Source organism: Planococcus citri, chromosome 1, assembly GCF_950023065.1.
Source record: "Planococcus citri chromosome 1, ihPlaCitr1.1, whole genome shotgun sequence".
Taxonomy (NCBI): domain Eukaryota; kingdom Metazoa; phylum Arthropoda; class Insecta; order Hemiptera; family Pseudococcidae; genus Planococcus; species Planococcus citri.
The window spans coordinates 29,306,977-29,332,108 of NC_088677.1; the positions used below are offsets into that span (position 1 = coordinate 29,306,977).

Genomic DNA, 25,132 nt, shown 5'->3' on the forward strand with positions numbered 1-25,132 from the left:
ATCAAATGAACATCAAAAATTCAAAATGGAAGTTTAATTAATCAAAAAATAAAAAAGGTGTTTTTAAGAATTGACAATATGTGTTAAAAATGAATGTAATTCCAAAAATTGACCACGCCAGTTGAAAATATTCAAACCACCATCATTTTTGGACTTTTTGCCGCAGTATTGACAAAAAAAAATTTCACCTTCCTCACTCTCATTTAATTACTATGGGGCATCTATCCCGATCACAAAAACCGGCATCTATCCCAAAATGATGGATCAGATAGCGAGGTCAATTTTCACACCAGAATCAAAACAAATTTTCGTAAATTTGCGTGAATATTTTAGTTCAAGGTATATACTTATGCGTGAGATACTTACATGCCGTTTTGGAAAACTTTTTCTGGAGCAAAAATGCGTTTCAAAAATTACGTGAAAAAAATATCACCTGTTTTACCTACATAAATTTTTTTTTTCATTTGCAAATCAAACCAGGTTAACAATAACCGTCACAGATCAAAACTTTAACACAAACTATGTTCACCTTAAGGTTTAATCTGTGCTAATCAGTTTTCAGAAAGAGTTGATAGGGAGTGATTGGTGACCACACCGGCATCTAACCCGCACCGGCATCTAACCCGCAACCACCCTATGTAAATTGTTTTCACACTGCTCAGGAAAATTTCACTAATATTGAAAGGGCATCCAAAAATACATCAGCTGGCAAAATTTGGCTAGTTTTGAAAATCAAAATTTGGTTCATTTTCAACGAAGAAATGACTTAAAATTCGATTCAATTCCGGAGGAAATGTGAGGTCCAAATTTGAAAATACGGATGATCCTCTTAAGTAGGAATTCGATTCTCCCCCCAAAATTCCCATAGGGGCCAAAAAAGGCCTATTTCAAGCAATCTCGACGAATAAAAATTTGCATGTTAGATACCAAACACGTTCGAATAATATTCGATATTATCATCTCGACCGAGTGAAACTGCATCGCATTTATCAATTTTCTAGCTCATAATAAACCGAGAGAGTTCATGTATTCACCGGCTGCCATTGCCAGTTCTTATTTATACTACCCAAGAAGCATATTTTATGATTTTGTAGCAAGTTTAATGGCAACCAGTTTCCCGTTTTAATAGTTTTTATTTGCTTTAGACGTGAAATTAGTTCAATATAATCGACTCGAACTCGTCCAACATTGTCATTTTCTTTTATGTAGGTAGATACATATTAACTACGAGTACATAGGCATACTTACCAGGCTCTTCAATATTCTTGCGATTCTGTTGTATTCTATTATTTCTGCTACAATATTACCAACTTACCATTCAATTTCCGGCAGTGAAAATAAACATGCTGAAGGTACATTATAATTATTCATTTCACGTTTACCCGTAGAGACCAAATTAGTTCATATTTTTGGATTTTTCAGCAATCCTTTCCATATTTATGATTTCATAGTTATTTTTTCTCATAAAAATTTTCAGCATTTTTTTCTTGAAAAGTTGTTTTTGAATTTTGGATTTGACGAAAGCACAGCAACTCCATTAAAAATAGAAGAAACGTATTTCAACAGGTAAGTCAATTAATTAACTTTACACTGACGCCAAAAAATAAAAAAAAGGTGAAAGAAAAATTCAAAAGTACACTATTGGTAAAATTTCAAACTCTGGACTTGAACTTTTAATTTTTTCTGCGAATTTTTGACTATTTCAATGGGTTTACTTTCTAGAGGAAAAAAATCAAAATGTGATAAAAAAAACAACTCGCGAATTGAGAGGTTGAAGAACACCAAAATAATGCCTATCCTGATACCAATTCATTTATCAAACCAAACGACCCCAATCTCCCCCCAGAGATAAATCCAAACCCTTATCACGGCATGTGCACAGATAACCAGAGAGAAGAACTCGCGTATCATCAAAAATAAATAACACTCTCGATAACATTAAACACAAACTTTATCATTCAACATACAGAACTACATTTAATACACAAATACATCAAATATCCGAACGTTTATTTAAATAAATGGAAACTTATTACAGGCGTTTAATGATTTGTTTTTAACGATCATTTACACACATTATGTCTAAAATTTAAATGCATTAGTATACATATAATAGGCCAACGCAAACTGAAGTAAAAAAAAAAAACGAAAAAAAAAAAATAGAAAATTTTCAATGCGGATATATAAATTAATAAAATGAGCAACACCTCGCACAACGCTTTATAAAACGATCTCTTCGAATGATTTTTTTTCTCACAAACACAAAACAGAGAGAGAGAGATAGAGAAAGAGAGATTAAACAGACAGACAAAGAGAAAAAAATGAAAAAAAATCTATCAGGTAAAAAAAAAAAAACAATAAAAACAGTAACGCGGATACAGATGACAAAATTCAACGTTTTCGTTTCTCTATCAATTATAATAAAAGGTAATACGAACGGATAAAATTCCAGATTTTTTTCACATTCTCTCTTTTCACCTTTTTTTTTCTCGTCTGTGTAAAAAAAAAGAAATAATAAACGTAATAGTAATAATATGTAACTTAAAATAATTACCAATATATTAAGGTAAGGACACGATATAAATGAATTATATAAAAAAAAAGTAATCGAAGAAAAAAAAAAATTTAAGGAGAGACGCGTTTTACATAATATTTTGAAAAACTTCACAAGCAGCAAATTACACACTCAAAAAAATCAAATCGGAATTCATCCATGATCCACGATCCATAACGCGAAGCCAACCACCCCCTCCCTCACCCCAAACTCGACTCTAGCGATTTTTTTCGATACATCTACTCTCGACGTGTTCACGTATTCATATTCATATTTTTACCATAGTCCTGTTGTATACGATTTTGTAAAATGTAATAAAATGTATCTTTTTTTTCTCATTTTTTCAACCTGTATTTTTTCGCATCTACGATAAAATATTTTCATTTTAAAATACATAAAAAAAATCCAGGAGGTGAAACAGCTCTGGACTAGAGATTTAAATATTATCACAAAAATAAAAAGCTTACATAAAAAAACCTTACGAAATTACACTTGTCTTACAAAAATATATGATAAAAACAAAAAGAAAAAAAATCCATAAAAAATCAGGGTTACACAAATCGTTTGATAATAAATTTCTCTTTTATTATTTCTTTTTTTTTCTCATTCTTTTTCGTTATGTAATAATAACTCCTAGGTATGTATTTTATAAATGTATAAATGAAAGCTAAATAAAAGCACAATTTTTTTTCTCTTTACTCGATTTAAAACCCCACTATATAAAAATACGAAAGAAAAAAAAACAAATAAACAAACAGAAAAGAAAAAAAATATGATTAAAAATGATTATATTTTACTCGTATGCGCGTATAACATTTTGGCCAAACTGTCCTTTATTTATCACCCCCTTCGGAATTTTTTTCACTTTTCCATTGTTTTTGACGAAAAAAAAAACACACCAACTTCAACGATTCGACGATTTTTACGAAGAAAAAAAAATACGATAAAAAAAAGAAAAATACTAATAAATAGGTAAATAAATAATTTAAAAAAATAATTTTTTGATACCGCGCCGATAGTTTTCGGAACCGTATTACATTGTAATGCTTATAACGATACAAAATATTGAGAGAAAAAAAAACAACACGTGTACGGTATAAAACCCGACGTTATTACTATTAAAATAATAATGGTCGTGGTGTATTTGCAGCGAAATTCTACCTTTCCATCTATACGAGTAAGATGTTCTTCGGAAAACAACGTCGGTGTAAAAGAATTTTTTTTTGGTTGTAGTTGCTGTAAAAGTACTTAATTTTTTGTTGCTTTGCTTTGCACTTTTTTTTTCGGTATTTGTATAAATTAGGTAGATATAAGATAGGTATTCCTTTTATTCATTATCTCCGATGATGCGCGTTTTTTTCATTTTTGTTTTTTTTGTATATAATTTAAATTTAACAACAAACGTTGGTCTTCGAACAGGCCTACATGGAACAGAAAAAACAAAAAGAAAGATACGATAAAGTAAAACGTACATTACACGACAGCTGATTCAGTGAAATACAATGAAAAAGAAGTCATTAAGTATTCCTTAATCTATAGATAACTTTTTCCGAGAAAAACACTAGGGTACGAGAAACAGAGAATTTGAAAATCAAAAGGACTATAGAATAGGGCTAAAGGTGAACGAAACCATTTTACAGAATTACTCCGAACTTAGGGTAGATTAGATAGATATTGTGTGACACATGTTTCTTACGAGGAACATTTTCTTCGATAATGGTGCCAAAGTTTTTAGGTCAATATACATACAGGCTACAGGGTGTTCCAAGAATCTAAACATTTTTTCACGAGAAATTCAAATAAACACAATTTTGAATAGATACCTACTGCATATAAAATAGATTTTAGATGAAATTTTTTTTTGTTGTTCTTGAATTCAGATCAAAATTCCAATAATGCCACAAAAAATGAAGATGTTAAAAAAGGTTTCATATCGGAATTGATCTTGTTTTTATTGTTTTACTACTTTCTGTGTATCTTGTGCCAAACTCTGTGGAAGATTTTTCCAGAATCAGAGCTAAAAAAGAAAAAAAGTATAATATAAAAAGTTTCAGTTTCTGTTTCAATTTTTACAATTTTGAAGGTTTTCAGTTTCAATTCTTTCATTAAAATTTCACTTTTAATTTTTATACTTATAAGTTCCAGTTTAGTCTTTTTTTTGCTGGCAAAATTATGAAAAATTTATACACACACAAAACGTCATTGTTCATTGCATTTTGTTGAAAAAAAAAAAAATACAACACGAAGAAGTTTGCGATGCGAAGTTGGTAGAGTTTTTGAGAGCATTAAGTTCAAATAATCACTTATTTTTTTTGGATACGATCCCACGATGTGCCTCCAAATCCTGGATTTTGGAAAATAATGACAATGTAGAGTGGCACGAGAATTTCTACTAATTTCAAGGCGTTGAATTCGAAAATCTATTTATTTTTTGAATCAGATTCCTCAGAGTAATCTTTCCTTCGTCACTTCCCTCAGAATGGTGAGAAGTGAGACGATAACGAGAAATTGATTTTTTTTTTAAATGTTTTCTGAATTTCCATTTGAAACATGTCAAGTACATCATCAGGAAATCATTTCGTTTTTTAGGAATAATAAACGAGTTTCAGAATTAATTATCAGGGAATTTAGGTTGGGTGATAGCTAAGCATTAAAATAAACAAATTTTGAAAAAGCAACCAAAAAATGACAAAACGGGAGCAAAACATTTCAATACTTGAGTAGAAAAAAGGAAAAAAAAAAAGCAAAAAAGAATAAGTAGGTATTAGGTAAGTAAGAACTACAAATTGAAATGCCCTAGTTTTAAATTTTAAAAAGTTGAACTACTTATTATTCGAAACTTTTTGAACACCTTTTGGCAACAAAGTAAGAATTTTTGCAATTTGTAGTAAAAAAATTTTTTTTTCAATAAAATGAAAGAAAATTGATAATTTTAACAAAAGGAATGGTTTTTGGAAATTTTTTGCAAACAAAGGACCATTTTTTAGAAGTTTTGTTGAAAAGTGAAAAATTTTTACTTATAATTTTTGGAGAAAAACAAGATCTTTACAATTTTGGTAAAAAGCAAAAAAATGACATTTTTGACAATTTCTGGTAAATAGAGCTATAGGGCTATAGGGCTACTTTAAGTGAGGCTTTTGAATAAATAAAAAAAAAACTTAAAAGCAAGAATTTTACAATTTTTGGGAATTATTGGCAAAGAAATTACCTACATTTTTTCATAATTTTTTTCGAAAAAACTTTTTTCATTTGTAATTTTTGGCTCTTTTAGGTTGAAAAAAGCGAATCTTTTCAATTGCTGAAAATATAGAATGTTTGGCAATTATAAGCAAGCAAGCAAGACTTTAGCACAGTTTTTGGAAAAAAATAAAACTTTTTGGAATTTTTTGCACAAAAAATCGAGAATTTTGAGCAATTATTGACAATTGTGTAAGATTTAAGTTTTTGTTGAAAACGAGAGGTTTTTTTTTGTCAATTTTTCAGTAAATAAGTAAGACTTAAGTACTGGGATTTTTGGATAATTTTTTGGAAAAAAATGTTTTTTGCGAAAAAGTGACAATTTTTAGCAACAAACAAGACAATTTGTAAATACAAAAAGTAAAATTTTTTGCCATTTTTGGAAAAAAGGTAGACTCTGGCAATTTTAGCAAAATACAGGCCTTTGTAACGGTAACGCCGAAAATGCACTGTAACCAGATGGGAAAAAAATAAAAGTGTATACTTTTGCAAATTATTCACTTATTGATTATGTATTAGTATTAGCTTTTTTTCCTTCTTTTTCAAAATGTATGAAAAAAATCATTTTTCATCAATTTATTTTTTAGACAACCAAAATCACAAAAAAAGTAACCAAAACTTTTAGTAACTTGATTACTTGAATAGGAAAATAGTAATCGAGTATAAGCCTTGCAATGAAATGAAAAAAAAACTGCAACCAAGAAACCCACAAAATTTTTTTTTTTTTCAAATCAGTAAATATTTCATTTTTTTTTCTTTTGAAAAAGTTTCGGGATAAAAAATTCAGTCAGAAACAGTAAATAAGTAAATCATTTCCTCGTGAAAAATCTCTTTTTGGGGTAAGTCTCACCCCCTCTTCCTCTTATGGAAAGCCCCACCTCAGAAGGACGGAATTTTTAGTACGAGTAGGTATGTATATTGTTTCAAAGACCATTAAGCACCATTATTCGCGAAAAAACCTACACTACTGTTTTTTGAAAAAGTCAAGTCAAAAATTGAGCTTGTTCGACTATTTACGTAAGTAGTTCATCAGTGAAACCGTTTTTGATTTCACTCAACGAATTTACAATATTCAGCAGCTGGGAACCTGGCCGTTGAGGTCATTTCGAGTCACCCAATCTGACACTAATTTGATCAATTCAAAAAGATCAAACAATTAACCCTACAAAGTGTATTGTATATTCATGCCTTCAAAAAAAGAATTCGACTTATTCAATTTTTCAACAATTTTAACCTATGGAATAAATTATTAAAAACTTTACATCGTCTTACCTGGTTAATATCCGCATGAAACGAGGTAATCTCCTAACTTTTCTACAACCGATGCAGCTTGTTGCGGTTGAATTGGGTCTTCGTATAGTGAAATAACAACAGCTGTAAACAGAACAGAAAACAAAACGAGAAATTAAAATACGGAAATATAATTAATTTCAACTTTTAAATAAAACACAAAGAAATGAGTAACTTAGTACGTATAATAATTTACTGGACAGAAAACAAAACCATGACGACGAATTGCACAGTCCACTCTAATTTCTAATGAATTGTAGATCATCTAATCTAGTGAGTGTATCTCTTCTCGATACACAAGTTACGAAACATTTAATAAAAATTCTGAAAAATAAATAAATGAGTAAACAGACTCCAAAAAATGTATATTCTCGTGACTTATGAGCGCTTTCTGAATGGCCAAATTGGAGGAAGGAAGGATTCATCAAAAAGTAATCTATGGCCCGATAAATTCATGAAGAAAATTCTTCAAAAAAATCAAAAAAATTTCGAAAGGGCGTTTCCTTCCATTCCCATATAAATTGTGTATCATTCTCTCAAAATACGATATTCTGAAAGTACACAGAAAACAGACGGTACTTTTTGTTCACGTTCACTTTCTTTCTCCGGCACACTCACGAACGTCCTCGCACTAACGGTCTCGCTCTCGTCGCGACGTAAGCCGAAGCACGTAATTATTGTTGACACGAAACGGTCGACGACGCGGTGCAAGAGAAAGAGAAATTATTATCAAGACACATTAATTCGTGCAGCTGATCAGATCGTCGTCATACCACGTAGGTAGGTATAAGGTACATTACATTGATATTACGTTAGCTCGTCGCGTGTATGAAATTCTTTCACATTGTAATTAAATCACACGTCAGCTGAGCTGAGGCTTTTCATCGCAGCGACGAGTCGCATCGTTACAGTATGAATGAGAAATATGACACGATGAGAATGCATATGTATAACGAATTACCATTCGTATGTATACGTATATTATTCGGTCTTTTTTTCTTTCTTTAGTTCTCTCTGCTTCCCCATTTTATACCGTAGTATACGAGTAATTCGTCAAACGGTACTCTATGAAGTATGATTTTCAAAATCTGTAACCGTATCATTCAATCATTCGTCCATTCAAATTTTAACGAAAAATGAGAAAAAAACGACACGAAACAGCTTCGTTATTCGACATTTTTATAAGGAATGAGAAGGGAGGGGCGACAAAAACGTTTACGATTTCCTCGACTTTTCGTCAAGTAGATGATAACGAAAATAGTAAAATGGTTCGATATCAGCAGATTTTTTTGGAAAGGCATTTTTCAATGCAGAAGAAGAAAATTTCAGATCTATGATACCGGATGTTTCGGAAATCCTGAAACGTTTTACAAACCGGAATTCAAAATCCAAACCACAGTGGGACAGATTCATTTTCTAGGGTATCAAAAATCGAAAAAATGAAGTCGTCAGAATTAAATGATAAGTACGGTAAAATATTACCCATAGTACCACGACTAAATATACAAATGATGAGAGATGTAGGCGAAATCGTTGTTGCCATAGCAACGCGATAAAATGATCGATTTTGGTGTTCCAATACATCAATTGAAAGGTAATTGTGTCCTCTTTTCATATATGAAATTGTTTTTAATTAGGTACATACTCAATTATTCATTCGATGAATTTTCCAAAAATGATAGAAAAGTGGGTCAATTTTTTACAACACCCAACATAATTTAGCAGCTTTGATCTTTTCCATGCCAAATTGAGTAGCCTATATTTGCAATAAGATCCTTATAGTATGAGGTTTCATGGTACATGAATACTTTTTCCCGAAACGTCTCGATTCTCCCACAATTGGACTTGGGAAAATCACAGATTATAAATGGAATTTCTAAAAATTCTATTTTTCTTACCAAATTTGACCCTTTGCACCCCCCTTCTGCAGCCCCATCGGGGTTTTGAACCAAAATAACGTCAAAAATGAATTCTGGAGCCCAAAAAACATACAAATCGATACCCTACTCGACTTTTTCAGAAATTTACCCCTTTGCACCTCCCCTCCTGAGGCCCCATTCAGGTTTCGAACCAAAATAATGTCAAAAATGAACTCGACTTTTTCAAAAATTTACCCCTTTGCACCCCCCTTCTGGGACCCCATTCGGGTTTCGAACCAAAATAATGTCAAAAATGAATTCTGGAGCCCAAAAAACATACAAATCGATACCCTACTCGACTTTTTCAGAAATTTACCCCTTTGCACCCCCCTTCTGGGACCCCATTCGGGTTTCGAACCAAAATAATGTCAAAAATGAATTCTGGAGCCCAAAAAACATACAAATCGATACCCCACTCGACTTTTTCAAAAATTTATCCCTTTGCAACCCCCCCCCCGCATGGGGCCCTATTTTGTGTTCGAACCAAAATAACGTCAAAAATGAATTCAGTGCCTCAAAATACCCCAATAGCAAGAAGATTGACATGAAAATTTGCTTTCATCACTATGATTTTTAATACCGTAAAAAATGAATCTGTCCCACAGCCAGCCTGCCAGCCAGCCACCATTTTTGAAGTTGGTCTCGGGCTTTGAATACAAATAGATTTCGGTAATTACTTTAAAAAATGAAGTAGAGAAAAAAATTTCAAGCAAAAGTTGTAATACTGCAAAGGTTGGTCGATTTTCGTCAACAACTTTCTGCTATTTATCTCATATTCCTCCGACTATTTTCATCTCAAACGAATAGTCACGAGATAAAAAATAGACAAAAATCAGAATCACGAAACTGCAAAGTTTCAACTGAATTTCAAGATCAAGTTCTTTACTAAATCGAAAAAAATGAAAAAGAATGACCTTTGAATGACCAAATTTTCACTTTTGGATGACTTTAAAAAAATAAAATAAAAATACGTAGGTATGCCTAATTTTACACATTTCAGAGTTACAAGGGTGAGAACTTTACTTTTGAATGTACCCTAGAGTAGTATAAGGGCCACTTGGGCACACTTGTGTATGTGTACCCATGAGCCACCATATGCTACCCACCCTTGAGAAGTCAAATATCTCGCGAGTGACTTAAATTAAAAAACATTTTTTTTTGGATTTTTCATTTTTTTAAAAATAAAAGTTAGAATAAAAAAAATCAATTAAGTAAAAAATATTTTTGAAAAATTAAAACTAAAAACTTTAGTTTTAATTTAAAAAGGAAATTTTTCTTCTTTAATGGGTGATTTCGCAAAAAAAAAGATTAAAAAAATTGAAGATATAATATGAAAGAGCATGCGTTATTTCGTTGAGTTTCATTCATTGAAAAAATCAACTTTATAACCGGGTATTAATTTTTTCGTTCATCATTTTCATTTTCATTCATCATCATTTCATCTTATGATATCGTCACCAACGTTCCAAGTTTCTTGAACGCCAGAAATTTTACTTATCAACTTTTTTCCCAAGAGTTTAGTCGACTATCCAATTCACGATTTCGCTAACGGATAGCAATTATAAATTCTAAATTCATCTCCCTTCGTTTGTACCACAATGTTGATAACGGTCAATTCCTTCATCCTGTTATCGTTCGATTCGATTCCACATCCTATGACCGCACCCGCGTCGTATGTGAAATTCTGCGTGTTATTACGAGGATTGAAATTGAAAATTCGATTTCTTATCAACCGAGCATTCTGTAGACAAGCTTCTTTGACGACATAATTCACCAAGTCTAGTTCGTGCTCGTAAAATGCGGAATGGGCCGTTTTGTTTTTTCGATGAAAATCTTCTTCAAACGCGGCTTTGTCCGACATCGTGTTTCTTATGATGTGCCCTCTTTTCACGATGTGGTTTTCTTTGCGTTCATCAAAATCCGTATTTAAGCAGCCAGCTTCTTTCAAATTGTGTATTAAAGTTGCATCATCCGAATACATGATCTTGACCATTGTAAATGTATTATTTTCATTTCTGTCCCCCTATTTATAGATTTTCATATTATACCGTTGTAGATATCCTCTTAAGCGAGTTATTGTTATTGAACAATATTTTGTACACAATTTTTCCCCCTAATACAATTTGTTGACTAATTGTTTTTATTTCTTTCAATTTGCTACCTACCTTATTTTATTGTGTCTAAATGAATATTCTTCTTAAACGAGTTATTTACTGAAAATATGTAACGACACTACTCCCACTCACAATGAAGTGGATTTGATTGAACAGAAAAATCTGTCTTCCCTATATACTATTTGGATACAGACTTCATCTGCGAGTAGTGGAATGGTATAGTTTACAAAAATATGTCACCAAAATATTACGTTGTGTTTGTAATGTCACTGTGACATTGCGGAGTAATATTTTTTTGTAAACTATACCATTCCACTACTCGCAGATGAAGTCTGTATCCAAATAGTATATAGGGAACAGGGAAGACAGATTTTTCTGTTCAATCAAATGCACTTCATCGTGAGTGGGAGGAGTGTCGTTACATATTTTCAGTAAATAACTCCTTTAAGAAGAATATTCATTTAGACACAATAAAGTAAGGTAGGTAACAAGTTGAAAGAAATAAAAATCATTAGTCAACAAAATGTATAAGGGGGAAAAATTGTGTACAAAATATTGTTCAATAACTCGCTTAAGAGGATATCTACAACGGGATAATATGAAAATCTATAAATAGGGGGACAGAAATAAAAATAATACATTTACAATGGGCAAGATCATGTATTCGGATGATGCAACTTTAATACACAATTTGAAAGAAGCTGGCTGCTTAAATACGGATTTTGATGTACGTGAAGAAAAACACATCGTGAAAAGAGGGCACATCATAAGAAACACGATGTCGGATAAAGCCGCATTTGAAAATGATTTTCATCGAAAAAACAAGACGGCCCATTCCGCATTTTACGAGCACGAACTAGACTTGGTGAATTATGTCGTCAAAGAAGCTTGTCTACAGAATGCTCGGTTGATAAGAAATCGAATTTTCAATTTCAATCCTCGTAATAACACGCAGAATTTCACATACGACGCGGGTGCGGTCATAGGATGTGGAATCGAATCGAACGATAACAGGATGAAGGAATTGACCGTTATCAACATTGTGGTACAAACGAAGGGAGATGAATTTAGAATTTATAATTGCTATCCCTTAGCGAAATCGTGAATCGGATAGTCGACTAAACGCTTGGTAAAAAAAAAGTTGATAAGTAAAATTTCTGGCATTTAAGAAACTCGGAATATTGGTGACAATATCATAAGATGAAATGATGATGAATGAAAATGAAAATGATAAACGAAAAAATTAATGCCTGGTTATGAAGTTAATTTTTTCAATGAATGAAACTCAACGAAATAACGCGTGCTCTTTCATATTTTATCTTCAATTTTTTTTTTTTTTTTTTTTTTGCGAAATCACCCATTAAAGAAGAAAAATTTCTTTTTTGTTTAAATTAAAACATTAAAAACTTTTTTTTCAAATTAAAAACCAACTCTTTTTAAAAAATTAAAACTAAAAAACGTTTTAGTTTTAATTTTTCAAAAATATTTTTTACTCAATAATTGATTTTTTTTATTCCAACTTTTATTTAAAAAAAAATGAAAAATCCAAAAAAAAATATTTTTTTAGTTATTCGCCAGATATTTGACTTCTCAAGGGTAGGTAGCATATGGTGGCTCTTGGGTACACATACACAAGTGTACCCAAGTGCCCCATATACTACTCTGGGGTGCATTCAAAAGTAAAGTTCTCACCCTTGTAACTCTAAAATGTGCAAAATTATTAAAAAAGTTTTTCAAATCAAAACGCACAAAAATTTATTTGACTATTTTACGGCTGCATAATTATTATCTATTTTAATTTCTGCGATTCTTGAGATGGTTTTTATGAACTACATAATTAATTACATATTTTTATTTTCTTCAAACTAATAATTTATTTGTTCGTGTTTAGATATTCCTCTTGAGCGAGTAAGTAATTTACTGAAAAATATTTTTAATTTCATATGATCGGAAAATGAGTAGTTTCCTAGACAGTTTTGTGGTTGGAAAATACGTCTTTAACGCAGCCATCTAATCATGCGCGGAAAACAGTTACTTTTCTCCCGTTTTCTTCGCAGAGCATTCAATTTTTTCAAAATCTGTCGTTGATTCAAAATTTTTGAATCACAAACATCCATTGCAGCAGATCTTTGCAACTTCCTCGCAAATGCTCAGCTGAGGGTGAAAATTTGTACCCTAATTCCAAACTTCAACTTGATTTTGATTAATGAATCAGTCTACCTAAACCTTTTACCATATCTGAAAATCAGTTCCATTGAAAAACAAAAACCAAAGTAAATATCCACCATTGCCATTGGCATTAACATTGGCAGAGAAAAAAATACAGTATTTCCCAGCCTTTATGGTGGAATGGAAAATTCCTACATTGTTTTATATTAAATAACTTTCAGCGATACTTGAGTTTAAATCGTTTCAAGTCAACTCGTCTAAAACGATATTTCCCAGGCAGTTTCCGCCGCGCCTGGCATCTTCTCAACTTGGCTGCAGACACGTACCATTTGTAGACGAGATGAAGTAGCTGAGAGACCTGAGGGAGAGACACAGAGAAAGAAAGAAAGACCAAGAAGAAGGTAACAGTATAGAAAATCAAACCGGATATTATAGGTACGACGAGTAGAGAGACGTACGCGCGCGCATTTCTACGTACACAAGCACACGAATGCAGCAAGAAGAGCAAAATCGTAGGTCTAGGTGGATTGGATACAACCTCGACAGACAACGGAGAATATTCCTAATCCGCCCAAGACCGGTTGAAATCGACGTGGCCGAATGTCGAATTCGAACAACAACCTATATGTAGGTAGAGGTCTAGGTGTAGTGGTTGCAGGTACACTTGGATGTACATAACCAATAACCTACGTCATAACTAAGTATACAGGTACAGGTATATCAACAAGCTCCTCGAGGAATAATTCTCCATTTCGTTTGATAAAATCGCACCACCATTTTTCTACCACTTTCAGCAGAAACCTAACTAAGAACTTTCCAAGAAAAAAAACCCACAGCACTTGTCTCTCATGCTCAAATCATGAGATCGGCGCCAATCAACCAACAGAGCCTGGTTTTACGACGACTTCGAATTCGAATTTTTTCCGAACGAAACCAAAAATTTATCACTCATTCTACATTCAATATTTACACAGCTGCTGGAAAGCAATCCAACCATCCTTATAAGAGCATGGGCCGCCATCGTTTGTACAATCTACCGATATACATTGGTATCTCTCACCCTTCACCTTCGTCTCTCCATCTTTGTGTAGTTCGTTCATACGTGTACTTGATTTTTTTCCGAATTACACTGCACACGAATCGACAAACGAGTGTAATTTATTATCGTCGTAAAATTATCGTATATACACCCATTAAGAGCAGCAGTAAACACGTAATAATCTCGAAACCCATACACACAGACACACACACACTGCCAATGACCATCATCCGAATTACGTTCTCTTACGCAGAGGCTAGGGCTAGGTGCACTGTATCGAGATTCCTATATTTATTATTTCGTCATTTGTACAATTTTCCTGGCCATTTTATCATTTCTTTGTGTTTACGAGACTTTCGTGCGACCAAAAATTCATCGTCACGAGTCGAACACGTGAAACCAAATACGATCGAAGAGACAAAGCGCAGCAACTACTTTCGTTCATTTTTTCTCTCAAATAATACGCCTCTAGAAAAAAAACAACTCTGTAATTGAAGGCACAACAACCTCGTCATCATCGTCAAAACATAAAACTCAACGAGATAATAATAATTATTGAATTTTCAGTCGAAATGAGCAGACGATACGTCGTCCTTATCTTGTCTCGAATATAAATCTGAGCATACCGATGTGCATAACAGCATTACGTACTTTGATAAACAACAATTTAACCAAATTCATTTCGAGAAAAACTTGTTTATTCGAAACATTTGTGTGCAACGATGAAATTCACGTTGAAAATACACACGAAAAAATCGCTATGAGTTCAATTTTGAATTTCCCTATATTCTTCATTCACCCAAAAATTAATTTCATTGAAGAGGATCTTCGTTGAATATTTTCAGAAAATTGGAGGCAGAGAGAGAGAGAGGGGAAGGCAAAAACTTGAATGACGAATAAAACAGATAATTTTGAATCTCTCCCTTTCATTTTTTCAACCAAATCTGATAAAAATGAAAAATTGCCCCACATTTTTCTCAGGGGGGGACCAGGCATCTTACCCAGTCCAAATTTTTGAAATTTGGAAAAAAAATCAAAAATTTTGAAACAATGAAGCCCACCGAAGTGAAAATTTAAGGACTGATTCAACGACCTGCAATTTTCAATCACATTCTTTCAACATCTTGACTTAATTATCATCCCGAAAAAAAAATACCAATTTCTCAAAAGCGACCAATACACAGCTCAAAAACATAAAACGAATCGGGTAAGCAATCCTCAGTACATTTTTTTCATTTCATAGAACTGAGCAAATAGCAAACTGCTGAACGAAGCCATTAGAAAACAAAACACAGATCTAATTTCGAGAATAAAATTACCCTCGAGTTGTGAGAAATAATGTCAAGCTCGACTCTCGAATAACAATTAGTCGACTGGGTTTTTGAAATTCGCTATCGACAATGTAGAAATAAACAACAAAGAACAATCGAACGAACAAAGCGATCGTTTTTCAATACTTGACATTCGAACATCAATAGCATAATTTTTCTTCTAACGACGAAAAAAAAAAGAAGGAAAAAAGGAAATCTAGAACATCAGAATTCAACCAACTTTGTAGTATACAATGCAGAATATTATGGATTTTTTTCAATTATTTTTTCCTTAGAAATATGTACTTTTTTTCAACGAAAAAAAAAAAAATTAGAAGGATTATCGTACGTTGTAGGATGACGAAACTGTACATAGAAGCGTAGGGTAAGATGATAATCTTTCATGATGCAAATTTATTTACCTACAACGAAATAAATGAACATGAAAAACAAAATGACGAAAAACAAGACCTTCGAGTGGAAACGATTGTCATCTTAATAATCATGAAAATTCTATCAGTTTCATCGACCAATGGTTCATGAAAATTAGAATCAGTGTCAAACATTCAGCAAACCTTTCCTCTCTCCCACTCAGAATGCGATTTTATCAGCAGAAAATCGGAGGTATGAAATAGAGTATTTTTCATAGAGATCATATTGTTAGATAGGTCAAGCTCGATAAAAATAGCAAATCGAAGCAATTTAAAGGGAAAAATGCAAAATGTTTGGTTTTGCCTCGAAACCAACAAAATATGTACTTCACTTTACAGCTTAATTTCATCTGATTTTTCTCCACAAAAAACGTCTAGATTTCTGAACGATTCATCTACCATTTCTCAATACCCTCTTATTATTATACTTTTCCAAAAAATGAGGAGGGAGTAAAGGAGGGTGGTGTTTACTTTAGAAAATTTCAAGCTCAGTTTTCGTAGTTTCATTCTGAGTGATGACAAAAATACAACTTCTGCTTTTTCAGGAAAATTGAACAAAATTTTGATATTTTCAACACATCTTGGGCAAAAAATGTTGATACTTTCTGGCTATGCACGTTTCTGGACCAAATAGACAAAATTTCTCGTCTTCAAGGTCACTTGAAATTTTAAAAAAAAAAGTCCCACGATTCTTGACAATAGACCTTCACAAATCATGCAATCGTTAATCCATAGGAAGTCCCCCAAAAAATGTCAGCAGCCAAACTGAAAATCAAGGTTCAACAAGATTTTGAATTTTTTAAAAAAATGAATAGATTGAATGGTTAGGTAGTAAATATTCTGTAAAACATGTTGGTCACGTTTACTTATTTATTTATTTATTTTTGTTTTGTTTATTTTTCTTCTTTCAAATTTGTTTATTTTTTTCACAATATTTCACTGTCTTATGAACAATGTTGCCATGGAGGCCCCCCTCGCTCGCGTAATTGCGCATGGGGGGATATTTTGTAATTTCGAAATTGTATTTTCGGGAATAAATTTAGATTGATTGATAAAAAAAAAGAATTACAATCACATTTGAGAAACTTGAATTTAAAACGAGACTGAAAAATAGTTTTTCAAGAGCCCATTAAAAAAAAATCCTCAAAATGACTAATACGTTTTGAGAAGTGACTTCCGAGTTTCGACACAAGTAAGAAAAATTTGTATTTTTGCCCCTCATTTTTTCCCCAGAAGAAAGATAAAATTTTCAATTGGGTACCTGTAGGCCATATCTCAGCTACCAATGAGTTTTGAGGGCCACTTTCGACACAAATGAAAAAAATGGTGTTTGTAAGCCTACATTTTTTCAAAATAAATTTTTCCAAAATTTTTAAATGTGCAAGAGAATTTTTTTCGAGGTCATATTTCATTCAAGAACGTTTAGAGGGCTATTTTTGACGCAAGAAAAAAAAATTTACTTTCAAGCCAGAAATTTTTTCAAAAAAAGCTACAAAATTTTGAAAAAATGAAATTTTCCAGGATAATTACAGATAATTTGATTTTTGTGACCAATTTATACAATTTTTGGATCATTTTGGAAAATTGAAGACGTGAATGAAAAAGAGCGAGCATTTTTTTCTATCGAAAGCCTTAATTACTCGAAAGTTTTTCGCAAGCAATGGATGAGAAAAATAACATTCGTGACCATTTTTGACCATTCCTTTTGATATTTTTGACCCATGAATCCTGAATTTTACAAAATTTGAGATACAATCCTCCTGAACTTCGTAAAACGATTTTCTGTATGAATTTCTAGTCAAAATCGGAAATTATAACATTCTTTTCATTTTGTCATGTTAAATAAAAATTGAAAAATTTCAAATTTAATAAGGAGCCCTCATATATTTTAATTTCTAACTCAAAATTGTCACAAATTTGTTTCCAAATTACAATTATAATTATATAAATGAGGTGGGAAAGGGGGTTCAAGTTTCCCTATTGATGAAAATTACCTAAGTATAAATTTCAGTCAGTCTTACACGATGCCACATAACAGAACTTTTCAAATTCCATCCCTCAAATTTTTCCCAACTCCAAAAATCCACTTTCCAACATCATCGATTCCTTCATCATCCACACAACTAACGCAGTCAAAAACAGACAATCTTATTCCTCAGTCCAAAATGAAGATGGCTTGACGCAGACCAGCAGAAAGAACGAGGAAGGAATATGTCAAACATCGAGCATTCGAGCTCGTGCTTAGACATTTTCGAGCAACTCGACTGATATTTGCAATAACGGACTGTCGTCGCTAAACCTAAACAACTACATCATTTCTTTACATTCCAAATCGATTAGCATTCGGTTCGATGAGTTTCACCATTCTTTCTCTCAAACGGATGGCATTTGAATGCAAAAAAAAAAAAACCCAACCTACAACAAAAATACTCGACAAAAAGACGTACATTACAACGGTAAACCTATTTGCTGTAGAAGAGTAAATGGCAAATCTGCTCTTCGCACAGGCCCCCTTGTTGGCCAAACCGATCGGCGATCACCACCTGCTGTTTTCGATGATATGGAAAAAACGACTATGTACGCGAATAGGAAACCTTCTTCGCACATTATCAATAACGATGTAAATTAACCTACAACAACAACACGTTGACTGAATGACTGCTGACGACGAGACGCTGGTGTATTTAGGAATGTGTGTACTGCCGCATGAAAAAAAAAATAATTAAAAAAAACAACGACGACGAACGACACCGCAGCTAAGGAATTTATCAACGTTATCGTCTTCGTCAGCAGTACAGTCTTTCTCAATAATTTTCGACGTTGCCGGATACCAGTCAAGTTCAACTCGCGAAGCACTGGTACGTAAAATTGCATGCGCTACAACAAGCTGCATCTGCACTCTACCAAATATTTGTATCGCTTCAATTAGCTCGTCCTCGTACTCAACGTGGGGGGTAATTAGCACCGGTATTGTTGCAGTTAACGGACATCTTGAAGAGAAAAAAAATGATACGAGATAGCTAGCCATACACTAACGTACTACATGGTACATACAATCGTTTGGGAAAATTTTTTGACGAGAGTAATTCTTCTTCGTCTTAATGATACGAAAAAAAAAGAATACTTAAACGAGTACGTAAAATTAATTCACGCTTACCTTGTTGAGTTTTAACACAGTGAACGCCGACTTTACCGAGTTTCGCCCTAATTACTTTATCTGTTCCGGATAAATATATGTATCGGCTGCCGGCCAGAGTAACTCCTCCGGAGGTGAGGGTATCTACATTTTCGAAACCTTGAACAAGTCTCGTCAGTTCTTCTCCAGTAACCTGTAAATAAAAAAATTCAGAAATTAGTCGATTCGTTTTCGAACATTACGTACCTAATACATAATTCGATAATAATCTAGAACGATTTCGTTTTCAAACGTACATCAAACCATTTTGAAAAAAATTCATCGATTTTCTTTTCATTCAAAATTTGCATATTTTTGGGAAAACTTCTACGACATATTCGGAACAAGACCAAAATTTTAAAAAACAATTACTCGAATTAAAAAAAAAAAAGATGGAATAATATAGAAAAGTGATCGTGAAATTTTCAAGAACAATGTCGCCAGGGTTACCGGGCGGATACCTCATACCAGACAAGGTCGATAAACTCGTAGTGTAATCGATAACGTAACACGATAAGAAAAGAGAGTAAACTTGACGAAAATGTAACCATGTCTGGTCATGTTGAAAAGTATCGTCATAATATTAACTATATTCGTATATCTGCAGTAGTTCTATATAAGATGACATTCGAACGTCGTTGATCATTAAATCAGATAAATTCGAAAACTAGATGGTCCTGAAAGAGTTGAAATTTATTTTCATCACAGCTCAAAAATTTCGGGATCAAAATTAGGAAATAAAAAATAGCCAAATTATTACTTCGAAAAACGTCGTTTCTTGTCCCATTTTAACTGGAAACCGGTTTTTTAGGAGCAATAATTTCGACATCGATGGAAGAAAAATATGGGGCAACGGAGGGGAAGGGGGAGCAGGCAAATTAAATTTTAAAAAACGCTTAAAATGTCCAAACATGTTATTGAAGAGCTAGAAATATTCAAATATTTCATACTTGGCATGTTTTGAGGACCCCTTTCAACATAAAATGAGTAGGAAAAAAAGTATTTCTGGAGCCTGAATTCTTCAAGAAATATTTCTATAACATCAATAAGTGCAATTGAGCAGCTGCAATTTGGGAAACTTTCACTTTCGGTCATTCATCAAGTATGATCATTGATCGTGTTTTGAAGTTCAGTTTCGACACAAGCAAAAAAAATTAAAACTTCAAAATCTTAAATTTTTTTTTTTGAAAAATCTCCCCCCCCCCTCCAAATTATCAGTATTTCTATTGATAACGAAATTGAGTCTCGGGACATGATTACAGTTACAATGAGATCAGAATCAAATTCACAGAACTAGCTATTCAACATTTTCATTCAATTATGAAATTTTTGAGCCATTTTGAAAAAAAAAAATTCAAATCTATAATGAACCTTCGATTTTCCATTGGACACCTGAAATTTCTTTTGAGAAAGCTGCCTCATGGATCATTTACTAGTCACAACTCACGCTCCATTAAAAATGAGAGAAACTAATGGATTAGGAGCTCATAGGTTCTTAAGAAATAGTTGAAAGAAATAAAGAATGAGAGAAGGAGAGAAAAGGCTACTAAGATATTTTAAGCCCAAATTGCAAAATTTACAGGATCCTGATAAACTCTTAATTTTTAGCCTAATTTCAAGCACAATTTTTTAAATATTGAACACATTATCGATGCAATAAAAAAAGAATGAGATCTGTCATTTTTCACCACACTTGATTTTCTAGTTGATACAGGGTGTTGCAAATTTTTGAATCATGAGACTTTTTCTCGATTTTATAAGGATATTTTTTCAAAACACTAATGAGGGGGGAAGGAGGCAATTTCACAGCACAATTTTTCGCCTTTTCAATATTAATGAATATTTCAAGTTTCTGCTGGTTGGGGGGGGGGGGGGGGGATGCTAAAAATATTTTTAGCACTTTCAATTTTTCGTTCACTCTCTCCCCTCCTTCACTTTTGCAATTCATCGCCCATTTTGATATTTTTCACAAGATTTTTTTTCAAAAAAGAAAAACTCAAAAATGTTAGAGGCCCTAGAAAGGCTCATAACTATCACTCTTCGATCAAGTAGGTAAAAAAATATGATTTTGTTTTTTGTGTGTTTTAGATAGGCAAAAAATACATCAATTTGAAGCTTTTACAGAGAGCTTTAAAATGAGACTCACATAATTTTTTTTTCACACTTTCACTTTTCACCAAAATTACTTTTCTGAAAAGTGCACATCTCTATAATATTTCAACATTTTTATCACTGTTTTCCAAACGAATGAAGAGCGCAAATTTTTTTTTTTTTTTTTGTAATTTTTCCATTTTTTATAAAGCAAGTTCTGAAAAATTGGCAAATTGAGAATTTTGTAATGAAATGTATGCAAAAATGTACAAAGAGAAGATATAAATTAAAGTCGGAGCCTATAAAAAAAAACTGAAATTTTTGATAAAAATCAGAACTTGCAGGATTAGCAGGATTGTTAGACACTCTGTTTTACCACTTGCAGGGCACTCACTTCAAAAAAGAGATATTCCCAGTTGAAATTACTTTTTTTTTCTTTCAAATTCCAACATTTTTCACCAAGTATAATTTTTTTTTAAATTGCTCAAAATAAAAACAATCTATGTACTATCAAAGATTAAAAAAAATTGAACACAAAATGTGCAGAATCAAAAACTCAAAAAAAAAATCGAAAATCCTATTCAAAAACAAACCAAAACCAAAGGCTTAAAAATCTGAATCTCAAAATATTTAAGAACAAAATAAAAACCTCCAAAATTCAGAGAAACTACAGGAAAAAAATTTTGTAGATCACATTTTCATTTTACACCGTCTCACTGAAGTTGGATGCTCGATGGACTGGCGCATATTTTCTGGACTTTCGAATAATGATTATTAATCCAAAAACGATTCCATATCAAACATTTCATTGATTGAAAATCAATTGAAGTATTCGGCCAAATTTGAATCAAGTTCTTCCATTATCTGCACTTTAAACTACAAGCACATAGCTCAATGTTTGCAAAATTGAAAAATTCGTTTCAAAAAATTCATAAAAAATGAAAATATTGCCCTCAAAATCTGAAAAACATGAAATTTTAGAATCAAAAAATTCAAATTCAATTTCAATAGTTGTTGTTGGATCGATTACTAAAAATCGATAGTCAAATTGGTCAATGGTTTTATCGACTTCGATTTTTTTTAGAATTTAAAGATACTGACATCTGAAACAACAACATACTGACTGAAATATAAAGAAATTCAAAACACCCCCCCCCCCCCAAGAAATTTGAAAATTCTCAAGTAGGGCCAAAAAATGGATATCATAATTTTTCTGAATTCCAGTTTTTCTGATAGCAGTCTAACAATGATGAAGAGTTCATTGCAAAATATTATTCATAAATTTAGGTACTACCTTTGTTGATCTTCAAAAAGAAGGTCAATTGTTTTGATTTTTGAGGGAGCTTTGGACAATGATAAGATGATTATTAGCAATAATTTTTATTATTATGATTTCTGATTCATTGAACAGTGATGTTTGAATCATTTTAAAACTTCTGACCAAATCGATTACTTGAGAAGTTGGGAATCACTGATAAAGTAAAATAGAAAATAGCGAAGGATTAAATGCATGAAAATGGTCCAAAATTTAGTCACTTTGAGCAAAACCCAACTCAAAAAATAGAAGAGTCTTAGCTCATCCTAATTTACACTGATTTTATCATGAGATCACTGCCAAACTTGGGTAATAAATTTATTTCAAGGGTCAATTCATTTTTGTTCACTTATCTCTCATCTCAAAAAAATGTCCCCGTGAAATATCATCCAACTACTGATATCAATCACTCCATTCACTTCCTTCTACGTTGAACTCGGTAATCACCCTATTTGGCCTATGATCGATACCAGAAACTAAACACACATAAATCCAATAATGCAGATGTGCACTCTAACCTTGTAATTAATACTCGAACGAACGAGAGACAAAAGTAACAAGTGACAACTGCTGAGGTAATATTGACCTACATTACTCTCAACCTTCGGCCGTGCAAGTGATACGGAGACCGACATAATCTTACATGAGCCGATGCAGTATGCCAAGGTTGATTCTTCATTACTGTCCCCGGTCGTTAATTAAAACCGCGCGTCTTTCTCGCTCCCTTTCTACCGAAGCACCAAGCAATCAAAAGTGAATTTTTCACTTTTTCCCACAATTATTACGTTTTTATTTCCGCTAATAATTTCAACATTCTCGTAAGTACGAGCGAAAAAACCTCATCGACGTTGAAAAATTGCATTATTTAGCTATAGTATAGTCCTACGGTTCGGTACAAAATTTCATAACGAGAGCGAAGAAAAACGTCGGCCAAACGATCGTATTGTTGACAATATTCATTGTTCGATTAATTGCCACACGAGAGTCGATGCATAATGCATATTCATAGCGCATTTCACACGCCGTAGATTTGTTCTCTGTAGTCTGTACGATAGAGCTTGTCATTTCGAACAAAGCGTAGCAATCACCAATTGCCAATGCCAATATTAGTCAGCGTTCAACACAACACTATTGGACGACGCCGCAATGAAAATTTGCAAAACACAACGTGCACATTGACCCACAGCTCGAGCTCGAAGCAAATTCCAACGTAAGATTACCGTAGTAGTAACGAACGAAATTAGCTCGTAAAACACGCCGAATACAGACTACAGAGTAATGGGATACTTCGTAGAAACAATAAAAAAAACACCGGGAACCTATTTCTGAAATTCGAGTAAAACACTTAGCGAAATTTTATCAGTGTTACGTCAACCACCATCAGAACACATGATTGTCTTACAGCTTCGAGATGATATTGGTGCTTGATTTTACAACTTTCACGTTGAATTTGGTTCAACTTCGAGAAACAAAATCGTCGATTTACCTAGGGTAAAAGTACAATTGCAGACACCGGTTTAGATCTATACTCACATTGAAACCTTCTGATTTAGCCCAAACGTTTCCGTCCAATCCGGCGATTGCGGCTTTCGTGACACATCTTGAAGCTAATAGTTGTCTGTCAACGTAATCTTGCCAACTCATTTTGGTTTAATTAAATATATAATATAATTTACAAGAAAAAACAGCCACTCGTAACGCACTGCACTAACAACAACTATCCGCACTTAGCACTACGCGCTAATCAACCGGGAAATAATAAAAAATATGCTCGGTTCAAAATTCACTAATATAAATCAATAAAAATACCGCATTACTAAGAGCACACGTTTTACAACGAATAAAGAACTATTGTTACTGTTAAATGACTAAATGGTGATTAAATTCAATATTTGACTACAGGTAAAACCGCGACGACAAATTCTACTACAATCTTCCACGAATTTTATGAAATGGATATGAAATTAGTGTCTTGTTTTATTAGGAACTATTTCTTTCGAAACGTTATACGATTTTGCCAACGTTACGCAGCTAAACAAACGCGACGAAAAATTACGCTAGAGAATTTCGAGCTGCTGTACGTGCACAAACTGTAGTTCTGGAAACGAGACTGTAGTGGAAAATCAAAGTTCGATTCGAAGTTTTTCATTTTTTTTCAATGTTTCTGATGAAAAGTAAATTAATTTAGATTTTTTCGATGGTATATTTGATTTTCAATAATAGAATATATTGTTTTTTATTTTTACTGAGCTAGGAGATGAAAAAAACTCGATGAAAGTGTACTGAAAAAAACATGTGATTGGAAAATAAAATGTTTCGGTTTCTGTTATTATTTTTTCAATTTTTTTTACGAGCTTTCTTCCTCCTTCGACAAGAAAATTCCAAGCTTGTTTCTTTTTTCCATTTTCATTTCCAGCCAAGCTTTTTCAGATCCGGATTACTCGCATCATACACATTGGAACAGATGATCATTGTAAATGGAGATCAG

General features: G+C 32.7%; 1 protein-coding gene across 1 annotated transcript; it reads right to left on the bottom strand.

Moving 5' to 3' along the window:
* Window positions 1-1,933: 1,933 nt before the first annotated feature.
* chic (profilin chic) lies at window positions 1,934-24,602 on the bottom strand. Its single transcript, XM_065343578.1, has 4 exons — window positions 24,178-24,602; window positions 19,221-19,392; window positions 7,064-7,165; window positions 1,934-3,975 (listed from the first exon to the last, which is right to left on the bottom strand). Exons 1-3 carry the CDS (start codon window positions 24,286-24,288, stop codon window positions 7,068-7,070), a joined length of 381 nt encoding a protein of 126 aa, XP_065199650.1. The 5' UTR covers window positions 24,289-24,602; the 3' UTR covers window positions 1,934-3,975; window positions 7,064-7,067.
* Between the last annotated feature and the right edge of the window lie 530 nt (window positions 24,603-25,132).

Excerpts from the sequence above, each read along its gene's own strand:
- chic (XM_065343578.1), bottom strand. The coding sequence starts at position 24,288 with ATGAGTTGGCAAGATTACGTTGACAGACAACTATTAGCTTCAAGATGT. Across the intron at positions 19,393-24,177 it reads CTAAATCAGAAGGTTTCAAT|GTTACTGGAGAAGAACTGAC; the intron begins GTGAGTATAGAT and ends TTTTATTTACAG. Across the intron at positions 7,166-19,220 it reads CTGTGTTAAAACTCAACAAG|CTGTTGTTATTTCACTATAC; the intron begins GTAAGCGTGAAT and ends TTCTGTTTACAG.